At 44.2% G+C, this 18,754-nt stretch overlaps 2 protein-coding genes and 1 pseudogene across 2 annotated transcripts; 2 read left to right on the forward strand and 1 right to left on the reverse strand.

The window, feature by feature from the left end:
- The first annotated feature begins 280 nt into the window (after positions 1 to 280).
- On the forward strand, positions 281 to 378 carry LOC126026842 (uncharacterized; annotated as a pseudogene).
- Positions 379 to 15,623: 15,245 nt separating this feature from the next.
- Positions 15,624 to 16,844, forward strand: LOC126025884 (transmembrane protein 184C-like). Its single transcript, XM_049785610.1, has one exon. It carries the CDS (start codon positions 15,624 to 15,626, stop codon positions 16,842 to 16,844), a length of 1,221 nt encoding a protein of 406 aa, XP_049641567.1.
- An 89-nt stretch (positions 16,845 to 16,933) lies between these two features.
- On the reverse strand, positions 16,934 to 17,983 carry LOC126025885 (transmembrane protein 184C-like). The gene has a single exon (XM_049785611.1). The coding sequence runs from the start codon at positions 17,981 to 17,983 to the stop codon at positions 16,934 to 16,936; it is 1,050 nt and encodes a 349-aa protein (XP_049641568.1).
- Positions 17,984 to 18,754: the final 771 nt, after the last annotated feature.

The raw sequence follows: 18,754 nt of genomic DNA on the forward strand, positions 1-18,754 counted from the left end.
TAGCACATAATATGTCAAAGTCAATATCAATATCTTGATTAAAATTCAGTCAAATAAATTCTTCTTGGGGGGGAGGGTTTGGGCCATACCCGGCAGTGGTCAGGCTCAGGAGTTACTCTGAGCTCTGCATTCAGGAATCACTCCTGGCAGGCTCAGAGGACCCTATGGAATGCCCTGGAAAGAACCTGGGTCGACTGTGCAAGGAAAGCGCCCTCACTGCTCTCCTATTGCTCCAGCCCTAAATAAAAGGATTCTCTAATCACATTAAAAATGTTCAACAGTGCTCGCTTTGGCAGCACATATACTAAAATTGGAATGATACAGAGATTAGCATGGCCCCTGCGCAAGGATGACAGCAAAAAAATGTTCAACGTATTTTAGTTCAACAGCTATTCAGCCTGGTTTTTTCAGCTCCTGCAGTTGGCCCTTTTTGCTGGTGGTCTCAGCAGGGGGCTGGCAGAAATGCATGTGGGTGCTTCTGCATTCTTCAACACAGGCTGGCTCCAGAGGTCTCTGGGGAACTTACTCTGATTCCATAATGGTCACTTGCCATAACTAAACTGCACCTTTAGCCGAAGAACTTGAGCTCTTGCATTGGAAACACGGTCAGGAGCCCTAGGAAGGAAGAGGGAAGTCTTGCCACACTCAGGAGGTCATCCCAGGATGCCCGCCCAGACTAGCCAGCATGAAGTTCCGCCCATCCCTCCTGCTCCCTCCCCTCCTGGGCACCCCGCCCCTCACCTCTTTCTCAGCAGTGGGCACAGTGCTCAGGAGTTTGCTTTACCTGCCTCCCCCAGGAACATTTGGGGGTTTCTGTCTTCCACTTTAACAATGTACAACTCCCACCCCAGCCCAAGCAGGAGTGGGTGCCTCACAGGGCCCAGCTCACAGGCCCAGCATGCCCGCCCATCCAAGCCTTCTTGGGCCTTCTCCCAGCCAGCAGCCCCTCCCTGGCATGTCCCTCACCTGTGGGCAGCCTGGGGGCTCCACTCCAGGCAGATCCTGGTGACCTGGTGCTGCAAGTGCAGGGGGAGGAAGTCAGGGCCCAGCACACCAGAGCCCAGGAGGTGGCCTTGGTCTCTCCCTGCCAGGAGCTTTCTGCATGCTGCCTTCCAGAAAACCACCAGCTAGAGCAGGCTGGGGGGCCCCAGGCACGGCAGAAGCAAGGCAAGGGTCTGGTTGCAGATCTTGGCCCAACCTGGAGTGGCAAGACGAAGGCCAGCGGGGCCTCTGAGAAGCCACCAGTCCCCCTGTGAGGTCTGAACATGAGGTGTGCATGTTCATGAATGGCTGTGTGTGGAGCATGTGGTGTGCGTATGTGTGAAGCACATGCCAAGTGAGCTTGTGTAGAGTGTGTGGTCTGAGCTCGCGTGGTGTGAGCGTGCATTCGTGCCCTGGCTCGGGACAAGAATCGCTGACCTGGTAGCTTGTGTCTTCAGAAGTGTTCCCCACGCCAGGGGGGCAGGAAAAGGACCTTCTCAGTGGGAACCCCACCCACCCCCTCCTCCTCCCCAGCCTCCCCTCCCCTCCCCTTCCCCAGGCCCAGGCTGCTGCTCTGGAGTAGCGGCTAGATAGCACCCACAAGGGTAGCCCAGGAAGCGGGGTGCTTCCAGCCAAGGAGGCTTGCAGACAGAGCCCGGGAGGGCCAGGCGCAGCTCCAGGGCCAAGCACAACCTGGTGCCTGCGGGTCCCTTCACTCCCCTTCCTGCCTGGAAGGCCGAGATTCTGGCTCCCCCCACCCACCCACCTTTGCTGCCTCTAGGGCCACATCTGGCCTGGCATGCTCAAGGGTGACTCCTGGGTCTGTGCTCAGGGCTCACTCCTGGCGGTGTCCAGGAGACCCTGCTGGATGCCGGACATCAGGTTCAAACCCCGTTCATCCCCATGCCAGGCCTGTGCTCTCCACGCAGTGCTTAGGGCCCCAAGTGGAGATAGAAATAGCCACTCGATAAAAATATTACTGGCTTGCAGCCAGAGCGGTGGCATGGCGGGGAGGGCGATGCCTGGCATGCAGCTGACCTGGGTTCGATCCTCGGCACCCTATGCGACCCGAGCCAGCCAGGAGTAACCAGTGCCAGGAGTAACCCGGAGCACCACGAGGAGTGGCCCAAAGCCACCACCACCACCACCAAAGAGCCCCAGGAGTCCACAGAACAGGCCTGAGCAAACAGAGGGGGACAGTGAGGTGCCAGCCTGGCTGGTCCACTCTGACCCCACAGGGTCGGCAGAGCTGGTCTACCCTCAGCACCCCAGGGGCTGACTCACCCCCTCCAGGCAGGAGAGACAGGCGTCACCTGCACAGGGAGCTCATGCCGAAGTTGGGCGGCTGGAGCAGGACACAGCACAGTGGACCCTCAAGAAGGGCGACGCAAAGCCGAGGTCCTGTGGTTGGCGAATGGGGGGTGTGAGGACAGTCACCTGCATATCCTTCCGGGGACAGGAAAACCAAAACAATCCTCAACTGACCTGCGTCTGAGAAACTGCTGCTAGCAAAAAGCGGCTTCACGTCACAAGATGTTTTGAACAATTTGCCCCTGAGCCTTCTTGGGAAATTAGCCTCATCTGAATAACTTTTTTGAACATTATGACTTGTCAGGAAATCGAGTAAGTAATCCACCTTTTGCTTTGAATAAACGGAACAGAGCTGGAACCCAACCTGACTCTGGCCTCTGTCTCCCACAGACACTCTTGCACACACCTTTCTAGGGAACCCCAGAGATCCATTGTGTCTCCCCAATAGGTCTGTGAAGTCAAAGGATACATCGGGAAGTAGCCAAAAGTCTGTGCTAACCAGGGAGAAGAGCTGTAGCAGTTCAAGGCTCCTCGACGGTTACTTCTAACTACCAAACCCTCCGCACACCCAGTGTTCCCCAGGCTGGGGTGTTCTAGACTCAGCCAGCCAATCACACGCGGTCTTCCTTAAAGGGACGGGCCTTGGATGGCTCTGGTGCTGGGCTATGAACTAGGGTGGGGAAGGGTGGGAGCCACACCTAGTGGTGCTCTGAGTTGACTCCGGGCTCTGCTCAGGGATCCCTTCTGTCAGGACCCTATGTGGATATCGGGTCCAACTGGGAACAGCCAGTACTGTCTCTTGGACAATACAGAATGGGCTTTCCAATAAACTACTCCTTCGTAATTGTGTGACTCTTAGCAAAGAAAATGTCCTTAGGCTCTGTTGCTTTAAAATGAGGATTTGGGGAGAAGAAATGAACAGACACTTCTTCGTCAAATGGCCAACCATTTTAACTATATGGCAGGTTTTTATCTCTGCTTAACAGACCAATTTTGTCCATATCTGATAGTACAGGTATCTGATGGGACATCCAAGTGTAGGTCATTGGTGATACTTGCAGACATCCTGGTGTGAGCCATTGAAGGTACATACCAGAGTCAAATTGTTAACAGGACATTTTATAGCTTTCAGGTGCTTAACTTCATGTTAACTTCTAAGAAGGTAATGTACAACGAAAGTACAATCTTTGTTTACTGCACAGCCATGCGAGTCTAGATTCCCTTTTATCACTGATGTTATTATTTACCCATTCAATCCTAGTTTGCCATGATCTGTCCATTAAATTTCAAAGTACTGTCTTCTCTAAAGAGTCATGATTGGCACATTATATCATGGCTGAAACTAATACAGAGGTTAGTTGCCATCTGTTTGATGATCATTTCCTATTCTTGGTTTAGGATACCACCACATTCCTTCTTTTGGTAATTTTATGTTCAATATATTGTTCTTTATTCAAGTTGTAATAAATATCCCCAAAAAGAACATTTATATTTAAGTTCAATATAAAATGCAATACGTTAAGTGTCTTTTAAAAGCTTTTATGAGCTAGTCAGTGTTCTGAATTGCTTAAAATACTCAGATATCCAAAACAAAAATAATGAAAATAAGAACACCAAAATCACCAACTCCTGCAGTTGCATAAATCTCACCATCGCTTTACGAAGGAATTGTAATCTCTACCAAAAGTCAAATGATCACACCCAAAGAAAACCCCACACAAACAAAATGTCCACAGAGAACAAGACACTCATCTGTCTACCTAGCTAGATATCTTTTTTAAAATATGGAATGGAGTTTACTTGCTTATTTTAACTGGGAAAGCATCAACATTAAGACAGATTTAAAGTGTGGAAAACATTTGGATCAATCAATTCCAAGAACATCACATCTTTTGTTTAGCATCATATCTTTGTTTTCCTATAAGAGTCAAGACAAACCAAGTGGAAAATCTAGAGATCTATGGTTATTTTGTGATTAATAGATTGCCAAGTTGATTATGAAACTATCCCACACAGTCTACCACCATTAACCATCACAACAGTTCTTTAAACCAGACAGAAGCATATGGCAGATGAGCACAGACACATGAAAACCATCCACACCCCTTTCTCCAGTCATGCCTCCACCTTGACTTCCCAATGTTGCTTCCTGCCTGGGTAAAGTAGCAAAACTGCGTGGGCTGCTGGCAACCTGACGCCTGGACCTGTTTTCATAGTAAGCAACGTACAGAGTAATGCAAATCCACTTGTGTTTTCCTTGTTTTATTGGTCTAAACTCATTTTCCATTACTTCAATCTTTTAATTTTCTGTAACTGTCCATCAAAGAATATAACGAGCTAAGAAAATACTGAAACAAAGTCAGACTAATTGATTATTGACCCAAAGTCATGTTTGTTTGTTTGTTTTTGTTTTTTGGGTCATACCCAGCAGCGCTCAGGGGCTACTCCTGGCTCTCTGCTCAGAAATCGCCCCCTGGCAGGCTCGGGGGACCATATGGGATGCAGGGATTCGAACCACCGTCCTTCGGCATGCAAGGCAAATGCCTTACCTCCATGCTATCTCTCTGGCCTCACAAAGTCATGTTTTAATTGGTCCTAAAGGAGTGTACTACCCCAAAAGTATGAGAGACAACCAGATCTTTGGGGATGAAAGCAAAGGCTCTTAGAACAGCCAAATGGACTCAATATTGTTTAAACGGCTCTTTTTTTCTCTCCTGGAAACTTCACTACACTCTATGCACAGCAACCCTAAACAGAATCGTGTTTTAGTACTTTTAGGCTGCCCCAGTCCAGGATAGGTCACGTTCCCCCACCCCCATTTCCCTCCCGAGGCTCTGAAAAGCACAATATGGAACTATTTCTTATAAAACTACCAGCACACTTCCAAAACAAGTAGCTCGCAAATCATTTAAATTCATGTGCTCCCTGGTATGTGAAAATGAATAAACCAAACAATTTTCATATATTTCAATTTTCATATAGTGATTAAAAATAACTGACACATCAGACACTTTCAGCAAAAGCAACATTTAAATCATAAATTGTAATGCTTGTTAGACTACATGCAAAAAAGCTGAAAAGTCCTATGCAAATGCACTTTTAAGTTAGGCCACAGTGCCCCTTCCATCCTTGAGATGAAGGTAATTTACAGTCACTCTCTGAATGCTGAACCAATGTTATATCATGTCCTTTGTACAATGAAAGTCCTTAGAAATCAGCTTTTCTCCTATGTTTCAACAAATCTTAATCAACTGGTACTTTGGCTGAGAAATGTTTATCAAAGATGCTGTAAGATTCTATACAATAAGGAAACACTCAGTTTCCTGAGTTTTACTGGTTTTGGTTATAGGTATTTTGCCCAGATAATCTATTGCACTTTATTTCTAGAAATGCAGTCCCAAAGTGCAGAACTACAGTGTATACAACAAAAGCAAAAACTCTCAGTAGTAAATCTTACTTACAGCATTCTGTCCACAAGTATACATGCAAAAGTCACATTAAGCAATCTTTTACCACAAATTATAGAGTACAAGTAATGTGCTTCCTTTTCATGCTTTTATTCTACATAAATCGCTACCATAGGCTAATATTGACAAAGCAAATACTATTTTTTAAATTACGATAAATGTCGTCTTAAACGAAAAAGCATTGATTCCCACTGTTGTAGACCAAAACACACCAAAACCTCCATACATCTTATGGCATTCCACCTTAAAATCATATTGGGCTTATTTCTAAACCAAGAAAAATGCCAAGAGTCAAAATGAAATAAACTGGGTATTTTAAAGATTTAATAGCCATTATCAAAAATATTACATTTTTTTCAAGAGACAGAAATGTTGCTATGGTGCATTCAGATCACCTCCTGTTACTATTAGTGCTTGTAAGTTTGCTTCTTGGTTCAAAAATCCCATGGCACTGAGCTGTTCCAGTTGTTGCTGAAATTTCACTTTTGGATTCTGAAGCTATGAAAAGGGGAAAAGAAAAAAGAAATCCATATCCTCGTTCCAGAATGAAAAATCATTCTAAATAACACAAAAATCACATTAATGTAACTTACCTGCTTTTAAACACAATCCCAGCCTAAGAAGGTATAAAAAACCTGGGCTTTCTCTTGGAATATTCAACTTCTATCCAATATTTTTTTATTTCTCATAGAAGCAACCAGCCATCAATCTCTGAATATCACTGGAGTTTTGTGCCCCACCTAAAAAGCAAATAAACCTAGATAGGTTGGTGTGTTCTCAAAGTTATAACCAAAGTTCTATTCCTCTGACACATTTTTTATTTTATTTTAATAAAAAATATGTGACCAACAGTTGTCTTCAACTTGATAGTTGAGTCTGAGTTATAGAGTGAGGACCTTTCCTACCACCAATGTTAATCTCCCTCCACAAATGGCCCCAGAATACATCCTATACCACCACCTTTTGTCCCCTGGCCTGCAAGTAAAACAGGCCCCTTTCAGTTTATGTCCCTTGATTCTATTATCATTGAATTTGGCTTCTATATTTAGTTCTGTCCTTATTTATTTCCCCTCCCTGACACATTTTTGTAAAACTGTTCAAGTAACTTTCCCAAAATAACCTGTTTAAGGAAGATGACCCAAAATGCATTTTGTAAGGCAACTCTAAACATTAAGCACTGAGTACTAGCATTTTTTCACAATACCTATAACACTTTCTATAATGTCTCCTTTAATGCAACATTTATCAATTTTTGTGTGACCTGTTTTGTGATAACTATATTAATATTGTGCCTTCTTTCATTACACATCAAAGTACCATCACTTTCCCTTCTTATAGGGGGTGAAAAATTTTAATATTAGAAATATAATATTTCTATGATAGCATGAAGGGTAAGCGTTTGCCTTTCATGCAGAACGTCATCGGTTCGAAATCTCAGCTTCCCATATGGTCCCCCGAGCCTGCCAGGAGCGATTTCTGAGCATAGAGCCAGGAGTAACCCCTGATCGATGCCGAATGTTACCCAACAAAAAAAAAAAAAAAAAAAAGACATATAAAACACAAACAGAAAAGTGCCATTACTTGAGGATTTAAAGTGCCATTACTTGAGAAGAGCTGGCAGCATTTGTTGTTGAGTAAACTGCTGGTGTCCAGGTTCAGTCGTTCCTACTGTGGGGCTTGTGTTTCCCTGGGTGCAAAGTCAGATCCCTTGGGTCCTGAAGAGCCTCCAGTATTTGCTAATGCCCCACACTAGGGGTAAACCAAAGGAAAAGTAAAAATCAGGAACAAATCTTCCATTTTTTTTTAAAAAGGATGCCATAACTGGCCTATAGTAAAATGCATTATTTTAACAAAGCACAATCAATACATGCTAACTGATCCGTAAAAACTGAGTGTTTTTTAACTTTGAAAACATCCTAAAAATAATGTCAATCACTAAAGTAGAATACACAATGGAATACTCTGCAGCCATTGGGAAAATGAAGTCATGAAATTTTCCTATACATGGATGGACATGGAAACTATTGTGCTGAGTGAAGTAAGTCCGAAGGAGAGAGATAGACACAGAATAGTCTCACTCATCTATGAGTTTAAGAAAATAAAAGACATTATGGTAATAATACACAGAGACAATAGAGATCAGAGACAATAGAGATGAAGGACGAACCATGATATGAAGCTTAACACAACAAGCCCAGTTAGAGAAATAACTACACAGACAACTATCATGGCAATGGTAATGAGTGAGAGAAGTAGAATGCCTGTCTCAAACACAGGTAATGGGTGGTGGAGAGGGAGTTGGGGACATTAATGTGAGAATGTTGCACTGGTGAAGGGGAATGTTCTTCTTTGTAACTAAAAGCCAACCACAAACATGTTTGTAATCATGGTTCTTAATAAATATATTAGTAAATAGAAAACTAAAATTAAGTACTTTTAAATAAACCAATTTACTTCAAAGAAACCGAATTGGTTGTTCTATGTCTATCTCTTTCCCTCTGACTCATTTCTCTTCGCATAATATGCTCCATATACAAGTGAGTTTCATGACTTCACTTTTCCTAATGGCTGCAAGTATTCCATTGTGTAGATATACCATTAGCTACTCATTTATTTCCTGGCACCTGGGTTGTTTCCAGATTCTGGCTCATTTAGGGTCAGATCCACTCAATTGTGGGATAGAAGAAAAACAAGAGATAGTATGATCTTAATATCCATAGACAAGAGAGACAAGGGTCAGGAGATCCAATTCAGGATAGGAAGCTTACCACAAAGAGCGGTGAGTGAAGGTAGAGCAGAGAAGGTCTATTAGGCCCATGGTAGCTGGAACTTATCACTCTGGACAAGAATTCAGTGCTGAATGAGAGAAAGACATGAAGGCACCCTCCATTAACAACAGTGCAAACCTCAAACCAAAAGGAAAAAAGGAGGGGGAGGAGACATTGCCTGCCCTAGAGACAGGCTGGAGTGGGAGGTGGTGGGGAGCTGGAAGGGAACCTGGACACGTGGGTGGTGGGAGGGGTGTACTGGTGACGGGTGATGTGCATTCTTCAAATAAAGCCCAACAATGAATAATTTGTAATCACAGTGCTTAAATAAAGTTTAAAAATAAGAAACAGAATTGAGATAAAAATTCACTTAGGCCAACTCAAAAGCAGGCACAAATAGCAAAATAATCAGAGAGTGCAGCAAGTAGAGTTATGCCTAGCGTGTGGCTAACCCAAATTTGACCCCCAGCCCACAGACATATGGTCCCCTGAACATCACCAGGTTGAGCTCTGAGGACAAAGACAGAAATAAGCCCTGAGTACAACTGGATGTGGCTTAAGTACTCCCAACCACAAACACACACAGACACACACACACACACACACACAGACACACACACACAATGTTTCTTTCATTCCCATTTCTAGTACAATCATGTCTTCGGATTGAATCCCAATGTTGATTGTTTAATTTTCTAAGACACTTACTTTGTTTCTCCCCATTGCACATGAGCATGGACATCTGACTTTTGTCACTTTTTTCTTGGTTCATTTATTCTCACAGACTCCAGTTCAATCCGTTTCAGCAAAATGCAAAATGTCACTGGTTCTTCAACTTGAGTGGTATTCCAATGTGTCCATGTGCAATGACTTCGTCTTCTCACCTAATGGTGGGTAATTGGGCCATTTATAGATCGGACCATTTCTCAACAATACAATGATAGCATAAGTGTTCAGGTATATTTAGGCTAAACCAAAATACAGTCCTATCAGTGGTGAATGAAAGTTCCTTGCTGGCATATCTCCACTAACACTATCTTCTGGCCTTTGCTAGACTATTGTCACAGGTGTAAAGTGATTTAATTTTCACTTTGATTTGCATTTCCCTTATTCGAAGTGATGACAAACATTTTTGTCCTTGTGCTTGCTGGTCAAGTTCCCATCTTGAGCATGCGTCAATTCCTTTCCTCTCCCAATGTTTGAACTGGCCTTTTATTTTGTTGGACATCATACTTTAATTTATGTATCTTTAATATTAGTCCTATTTTTTAAATCCTATTTTAAAAATAATTAAACACAACCCACTTATGGTTTAATTAATGCTCAAAAATCAAAGTATGCTGTACTGTTGCCATACAGGGGGTGCCACCTATAGGTCAGCATTGTGTATAGTGGCACATTTTTAGTAAAGTCAATGAAATGTTTTCATATGCAAGAGAATTATCAGAAGTCCACATTTTTAGCTTTATCTCTAATTTAAATATTTAACATTACCAAAAGAGGTGATGGTGAGTGAGCTAAAAATAGTCAGAATTTTGTAAATCCAAGAAAGTAGATAGAATACAAAGGGCAGAGAATTAGCCCAACAGGTTGAGAGTATAGCCTGCATGCAGGTCTCTATCCCAAAAGGCATGGTCCCAAGTATCCCACTAGAGGCAACCAGCCATCAATCTGAATATCACTGGGGTTTTGTGCCCCAAATCAAAAGCAAACAAACCTAGTTAGGTTGGTTCTCAAAGTTATAACCAAAGTTCTATCCCTCCGTGACACATTTTTAGAAAACTTTTTAAGTAACTTTTCCCAAAATAAACTGTTTAAGGAAGATGACCAAAGATGCATTTTATAAGGCAAGTCTAAACATTAAACCTTGAGTAGTAGCATTTCTTCACAATTTCTGGAACATTTTCTATAGTGTCTGCATTGTCTCCTTTAATACCACATTTAACAATCTTTGTGTGACCTGTCTTGTGATCACTATACTAATATTGTGCCTTTCATTATACACCAAAGTACCATCCCTTTCCTTTCTTATGTGGGAATGGAAATTTTGAACATTAAAATTATAAAACAAGAATAGGAAAGTGCCATTACTTGAGAATTTACTTCAGCAAGAGCTGGCAGCATTTGTTGGATAAACTGCTGGTGTCCAGGTCCAGTAGTTCCTGCTGTGGGGCTTGTATTTCCCCAGGTGCAGAGTCAGATCTGTTGGTTCCTGAAGAGCCTCCATATTGGATAATACCCCACAATATGGGTGAACCTAGGGAAAAGTAAAAATCAAGTACAAACCTTCCTTAAAAAAAAAAAGGATGCCATAACTGGCCTATATTAAATGTGTTATTTTAACACTGCACAAACAATTCTTGCTAAATGATCCATAAAAACAACGTCAATCACTAAAGTAGAATATATCATGAAATGCTCTGCAGCCATAAGAAAAATGAATTCATAAAATTTTCCTATACGTGGATGGACACGGAAACTATCGTGCTTAGTGTAGTAAGGCAGAAAGAGAGTGAGAGAGAGAGAGAGAGAGAGAGAGATATGGACACAGAATACTGTGGCTCATCTATGGGTTTTAAAAAATAAAAGACATTGTGGTAGTAATACACAGAGACAATAGAAATGAGGGCTGGAAGAATCGGCCCACGATATGAAGCTTACCACAATGAGTCCAGTTAGAGAAATAACTACACAGACAACTATCATGACAAAGGGACAGAGAGAGAGAGAGAGAGAGAGAGAGAGAGAGAGAGAGAGAGAGAGAGAGAGAAGTAGAATGCCTGTCTCAAACACAGGTAAGGGGTAATGGAGGAGGGAGTTGGGGACATGTATGGTGAGAATGTTGCACTGGTGAAGGGGAATGTTCTTCTTTGTAACTAAAAGCCAATCACAAACATGTTTGTAATCATGGTTCTTAATAAATATATTAGTAAAAAGAAAACTAAAATTAAGTACTTTCAAATAAACCAATTTACTTCAAAGAAACAGAATTGGTTGTTCTATGTCTATCTCTTTCCCTCTGACTCATTTCTCTTCACATAATATGCTCCATATACAAGTGAGTTTCATGACTTCACTTTTCCTAATGGCTGCAAGTATTCCATTGTGTAGATATACCACCGATTCTTTAGCTACCCATTTGTTTCCTGGCACCTGGCTTGTTTCCAGATTCTGGCTCATTTAAAGTCAGATTCACTCATTTGTGGGATATAAGAAAAACAAGAGATAGTATGATCTTAATATCCATAGACAAGAGAGACAAGGATCAGGAGATCCAATTCAGGATAGGAAGCTTACCACAAAGAGCAGTGAACGAAGGTAGAGCAGAGAAGGTCTATTAGGCCCATGGTAGCTGGAACTCATCACTCTGGACAAGAATTCAGTACTGAAATGGCAGAAAGAGACACGCAAGGCACCCTCCAGTAACAAGAGTGCAAACCACAGACAGAAAGAGAGAGAAAAAGAGAGGGAGGGACAGAGGGAGGAAGGGAGGAACAAATTTTCTGCCCTAGAGACAGGCTGGGGTAGGTGGGAGCATTGGATGGAACCTAGAGACATGGATGGTGGGAAGGGTGCACTGGTGAAGGGTGATGTGCATTCTACAATGAATAATTTATAATCACAGTGCTTAAATAAAGTCTAAAAATAAGAAACAGAATTGAGATAAAAATTCATGTAGGCCAACTCAAAAGCAGGCACAAAGAGCAAGATAATCTGATAGTGCAGCAGATAGAGTTATGCCTAGCATGTGGCCACACACATTTGACTCCCAGCCCCACATATGGTCCCCTGAACATCACCAGTATCACCGGCTGAGCTCTGAGGACAAACGCAGGAATAAACCCTGAGTTCTGATGTGGTTTAAGTTCTCCCAGCACACACACACACACACACACAAACACACACAACACACACAGTTTCTATTCACACACACACACAGTTTCTATTCACACACACACACACACACACACACAGTTTCTATTCATTCCCAGTGCTAGTACAATCATGTCTTGGGATTGAATCCCAATGTTGATTGTTTTTTTCCTAAGACACTTACTTTGTTTCTTCCCATTCCACAGGAGCGTGATCATCTGACATTTGCCCATTCCTTCTTGGCTCATTTATCCTCAAGGACTCCAGTTTCATCCAGCAAAATTCCATTTCAGCAAAATGCAAAATGTCACTGGTTCTTCAAGTTGAGTGGTATTCCAATGTGTCCGTGTACAATGTCTTCATCTTCTCACCTGATGGTGGGTACTTGGGCCATTTATAGATCCGGCCGTTTGTCAACAATGCTATGATAGCATAAGTATTCAGGTATATTTAGGCTAAACCAAAATACAGTCCTATCAGTGGTGAATGAAAGTTCTTTGCTGGCATATCTCCACTAACACTATCTTCTGGCCTTTGTTAGACTATTGTCACAGGTGTAAAGTGATTTAATTTTCACTTTGATTTGCATTTCCCTTATTTGAGGTGATGACAAACATTTTTTTCCCTGTGCTTGCTGGTCAAGTTCCCATCTTGAGCATGTGTCAATTCTTTTCCTCTCCCAATGTTTGAACTGGCTTTTTATTTTGTTGGAGAGCATCCTTTATGTATCTTTAATATCAGTCCTGTTTTTTATGGTCTGATGTCTGGTCTGCAAATCCTTCCAATCAGCATGGTGTGTTTGAGCTTTAGACTTCATTTCTTGCACAATGCAGAAGTGTCTTTGTTATATATAGTCTCCTTTGTTCGTTTCTACTTTTGTTTCTTTTGCCAGCAGAATATTTTCATGAATTACTACTTTTTATTTTTAATCAAGTCACCATGAACCACAAAGTTAGAAAGTTCCTTGTGATTGAGTTTGAAACATAGAATGATCCAACACCAATCCTTTCACCAGTGTAGACTTCTCTGAGGTCACGATTTAAGAGAAATACTGGTTGTGTTTTCCTCAATGAATTTTATATAGTCAAGTCTAATCTAAAGAACGTGAATTCATTTAACTTTTGTTTACAGTGTGAAATAGGGATCCAATTTTCTTAATTGGTTCCCCTTTCTTTCATTTTCTTTTTTGTCAATGTCTGAAATTTCTATAATTTCAGGGCTAGGCTTTCTCTTTCTTTTCTTTCTGTACTTCCTTCTTCTTTTCTTCCTTGTTCTTTCTTTCTTCCTACTTTCCTTCTTTTGTTTTCTGTCTTTTTCTTTTCTTTTCTTTTCTTCCTTTTCATTCTCTTTTCCTTTTTCTCTCTTCCTTTCGTTCTTTCTTTCCTTCATTTCTTTCTCTTTTCTTTCTTTCCTTCCATTTTCCTTTTGTTTTCTCTTTCCTTTCTCTCTTTTTCTCCCTTCCTTTCTTTCTGTTTTTCTTTCTTTCTTTTCTTTCTTTACTTCTTTTCGTTCTTTACTTCCTTTTTTCTTTTCTTTCTATTTTCTTCCTTTCTTTCCTTTCTTCCTTTCTCTTTCTTGCCTTCTTTGTTTTCTTCCTTTTTCTCCCTTCCTTTGTTTACTTTTCTTTTTCCTCTTTCTTCATTTCATTTTTCTTTTCTTTCTTTTTTTTTCCCTTTTCTTTTCCTTTTATTCTTTCCCTCCTTTCTTTCCTTTTTCTTTCTTCCTTTTCTTTCTTTCATTTACTTCCATTTCTTTTCTTTCTTTTTCTTCCTCCTTCCTTTCTTTCCTTCCTTATTTCCTTTATTTCTTTTTCTTTCCTTTTTTTCCTCCTCTTCCTTCCTTCCTTCCTTCCTTCCTTCCTTTCTTTCTTTCTCTTTTTCTTTCTTTTTTTCTTTCTCTCTTTCTTTCTTTCTTTCTCTCTTCTGCCTTCTTTCTCTTCTTTCTTTCCTTCTTTCCTTTCTTTCATGTTTTCTTTCTATCTTTATCTTTCCTTTCTTTCTCTTTCTTCAGATCAGATACGATAGGCATTATCTGTGAAGAAAAATAAAATCTATAAGCTATACACAGAACAAAATAAGGGAATCATATGTTGTACACACATATACACAACACAAAGAAAGGTAGTAAGAAAAAAAGAAAATAGAAATCATGTTTGTATTCTTTTTGGTTTGGAGACCATTTCCTTTGGTACTTAGAAATACTCCCAGATTGTTGCTCCAGTCTCCTGGCAGAGTTTGGAGGGGTCATCAGTATGCAGTGCCAGGGATCAGGCCCAAGTGTCTCATGTACAATGCATGCACTCCAGCGCTTTGGGCATCTCTCTGGCCCAAGAATTAGTTTTTACTTTCAAAATACCAGTATAAACTCCTTTGCTAGCAGGGATTACTTTAAATAATTTAGGATTCCCAGCCCCTCCTATCCCTACCCCTCCTCAATCTCCTCCTCCTCTAAAGCGCTGACCCTCCTTCTAGTTTAGGGGTTCTCAAACTTTTTTAAACATGGGGCCTGTTTACTGTCCCTCGTACTGTTGGAGGCCAAACTATAGTAAAAGCAAAACTAATGAACAAAGATATATGCACAATGCATATATCTTATTTTGAATACAAGGAAAAAATACAGGAACAAATACAATAGGCGGCACATGGGCCATAGTTTGAGGAGCACTGAACGCACCCTAACCTAACTCTAACCCTCCTGATCCTGGCCGTGCCCTTTCTGTGTAGCAGCTGCAGGCCACGTGAGCATCCACAGAAGGCATGGTTCATCTCAGGGGACTCTGGACTGTTCTCTTTGCCCGTACACATGGGGCAAGTCTGCAGCACCTAGTGCACTTGTTGAAGCCTGATGTCAAGAAGCCCTTACCAGATTGCTTTGGATGGTGCCTGGGCAGTCGGCTGTCTCACTGGGGCCCATCAACAACCACCAATGAGAGTTTTCCGAAGCCTGGATTGTTTGGGCCCCATCACTGGGACGAGGCCGAGGCAGAGTGGGGGTGGAGATAGGGGGGGTGGGGGAATTTCCTCGGAGACTGCCGTTCTCTCTGGCAGTAACACAATTATATTGAGCTCCCAAGAGTCCAATTCTGTCACTGGAAATATTGGGGGGAGGGGGTCAGGGGTGGAGGGGGTGGGGATAGGGGATGGGGGTGCGGGGATGGGGGTGGAAGGATGGGGGGGTGGGGGAATTTTTTGGAGACTGCGTGAGCTCTCTGGGAGGAAGGACAATGTCGAGCTCCCGCAAGATAAAACTTTTCCATTTGAAACGCTGGCTTCGGCCATTTATACTGACCCTCTACTTCCTGACCCTGGTCCTGGCCGTCCCCGTGGTCGTCTGGCAGCTGCAGCGCCACAACTGGAGCATCCACACCAAGGCCTGGTTTATCGCAGGGATCGGCATGCTGTTCACCTTGCCCGTGTCCCTCTGGGGCATCCTGCAGCACGTCGTGCACCTCTCGAGGCCTGACCTGCAGAAGCCCATCATCAGGATCCTCTGGATGGTGCCCATCTTCAGCCTGGCCAGTTGGGGCTGTCTGCTCTGGCCCGACCACGCCACCTACCTGGAGACCCTCCGCGAGTTCTACGAGGCCTTTGTCATCTACAGCTTCATGGGCCTCTTGGCCAACTTCGTACAGGCCCAATACCCGAGTCTGGAAGCCATCCTGGAGGCCAAAGGGAAGCAAAGGTTTCCCTTCCCCTTCTGCTGGTGTCCCCCGCACCAGGCGGGACAGAGAGTGCTCTGCCGATGCAAGCTGGCGGTGCTGCAGCACATCACCATCAGGCTCTTCAGCTCCGTCATCGCTGCCATCTGCGAGTTCCTCCACGTCTACAAGCATGGAACCATCAGCGTGTCCAGTGCTTGGCTGTACTTGACCATCCTCAACGGAGTGTCAGAGACCTTCGCCGTCTATTCCCTCGTGGTGCTCCACCAAACCCTCAAGGAGGAGCTGAAGCCCATCCAGCCCGTGGGGAAGTTTGTGTGCATGAAGCTGGTGCTATTTCTGACCAACTGGCAAGGAGTGATCATCGCAGGGCTCTTGAAGTCGCACGTGATATCTGAGACCTCCACCTGGGACTGGCAAACGGCCAAGGCAGTGGGCGCAGGGCTGCAGAACTTTGCCCTCTGTATGGAGATGTTCGTGGCTGCCATCGTTTTCCAGTACAGCTACTCGTACACGCCCTACATGAAAGAACAACGAAGAGGTACGTTTTGGTCCTTCTTCTGGGAGATCTGGGATGTGTCAGATATTACAGAAGACGTAGTCGCACAGGCCATGGGGTTCAGGAAGTGCTTATGTGGCAGCACGAAAGGTATGAGGACAGAAAAGGATGCGTGTGTCATTGAATTGCCGGCTTCCTCACCAGACACACTTCCCACTGTGGGTGCCTCCCCAGCCTCCCCCGGGACCCAGCCAGACCTTGGACACGCGCTGCCATCGATTTATTGACTCTGCATAGATCAGCATAACATGCAGCATTTGGAGCATGAATCTTGCAGGGTCAGGTCCTGCTGTCTATGCAGAGTCAACATGCAGAGTCAATAAAGCGATGGCAGTGCGTGTCCAATGCCTGGCTGGTTCCCGGGGGAGGCTGGTGAGGCACCCTCGGTGGGAAGTGTGTCTGGTGAGGAAGCCGGCAATTCAATGACACACGCATCCTTTTCTGTCCTCATACCTTTCGTGCTGCCACATAAGCACTTCCTGAACCCCATGGCCTGTGCGACTACGTCTTCTGTAATATCTGACACATCCCAGATCTCCCAGAAGAAGGACCAAAACGTACCTCTTCGTTGTTCTTTCATGTAGGGCGTGTACGAGTAGCTGTACTGGAAAACGATGGCAGCCACGAACATCTCCATACAGAGGGCAAAGTTCTGCAGCCCTGCGCCCACTGCCTTGGCCGTTTGCCAGTCCCAGGTGGAGGTCTCAGATATCACGTGCGACTTCAAGAGCCCTGCGATGATCACTCCTTGCCAGTTGGTCAGAAATAGCACCAGCTTCATGCACACAAACTTCCCCACGGGCTGGATGGGCTTCAGCTCCTCCTTGAGGGTTTGGTGGAGCACCACGAGGGAATAGACGGCGAAGGTCTCTGACACTCCGTTGAGGATGGTCAAGTACAGCCAAGCACTGGACACGCTGATGGTTCCATGCTTGTAGACGTGGAGGAACTCGCAGATGGCAGCGATGACGGAGCTGAAGAGCCTGATGGTGATGTGCTGCAGCACCGCCAGCTTGCATCGGCAGAGCACTCTCTGTCCCGCCTGGTGCGGGGGACACCAGCAGAAGGGGAAGGGAAACCTTTGCTTCCCTTTGGCCTCCAGGATGGCTTCCAGACTCGGGTATTGGGCCTGTACGAAGTTGGCCAAGAGGCCCATGAAGCTGTAGATGACAAAGGCCTCGTAGAACTCGCGGAGGGTCTCCAGGTAGGTGGCGTGGTCGGGCCAGAGCAGACAGCCCCAACTGGCCAGGCTGAAGATGGGCACCATCCAGAGGATCCTGATGATGGGCTTCTGCAGGTCAGGCCTCGAGAGGTGCACGACGTGCTGCAGGATGCCCCAGAGGGACACGGGCAAGGTGAACAGCATGCCGATCCCTGCGATAAACCAGGCCTTGGTGTGGATGCTCCAGTTGTGGCGCTGCAGCTACCAGACGACCACGGGGACGGCCAGGACCAGGGTCAGGAAGTAGAGGGTCAGTATAAATGGCCGAAGCCAGCGTTTCAAATCAAAAGGTTTTATCTTGCGGGAGCTCGACACTTCGTCCTTCCTCGCAAGCAAGAGCGCACGCAGTCTCTGAGGAAATCCGAGGCGTCGCCCCAGTGACGGGGCCCAACATTCCACTCACAAAGGCCGCTCTGTGAAATCGGGAGGGCCCTGGGGGTGGGGGGCAGCATCAATGAGGGCCCCAAACCCCAGATTTTATATTTAGTTTATATTTTACATATCTGCTAAGATTTAGCTTGAATATCATCTATTTCACATACGGTATGTTTTCTGAATATAGCAACTGTCTATCTTATTGAATCAGATATCATTGATAACAATTATCAAAAATAAAGCCAGACGTTTGTAGATTTTAAATGACTCTGTGTGTGTGGAGCAAGAAAATTTCTAGTGAAACTCATTAAAATGATGTGAGGCAGGCCTGGAGTGATAGTACAGTGGGCAGGGCATTTGCCTTCACCTGGGTACCCTGGTTTGATCCCTTGCACACCCCTGGTCCCCTGGGCACTGTCAGAACTAATTCCTGAGTGCAGAGCCAGAACAACACCGAGTACTGCCAGGTGTGGCCCCAAATAGACCAACCCCCCAAATAAATAAATGAAAGTATGTAAGGGCATAGAAAGGGAGAAATAG

The sequence above is a fragment of the Suncus etruscus genome, chromosome 13, assembly GCF_024139225.1.
Source record: "Suncus etruscus isolate mSunEtr1 chromosome 13, mSunEtr1.pri.cur, whole genome shotgun sequence".
Classification (NCBI taxonomy): Eukaryota; Metazoa; Chordata; class Mammalia; order Eulipotyphla; family Soricidae; genus Suncus; species Suncus etruscus.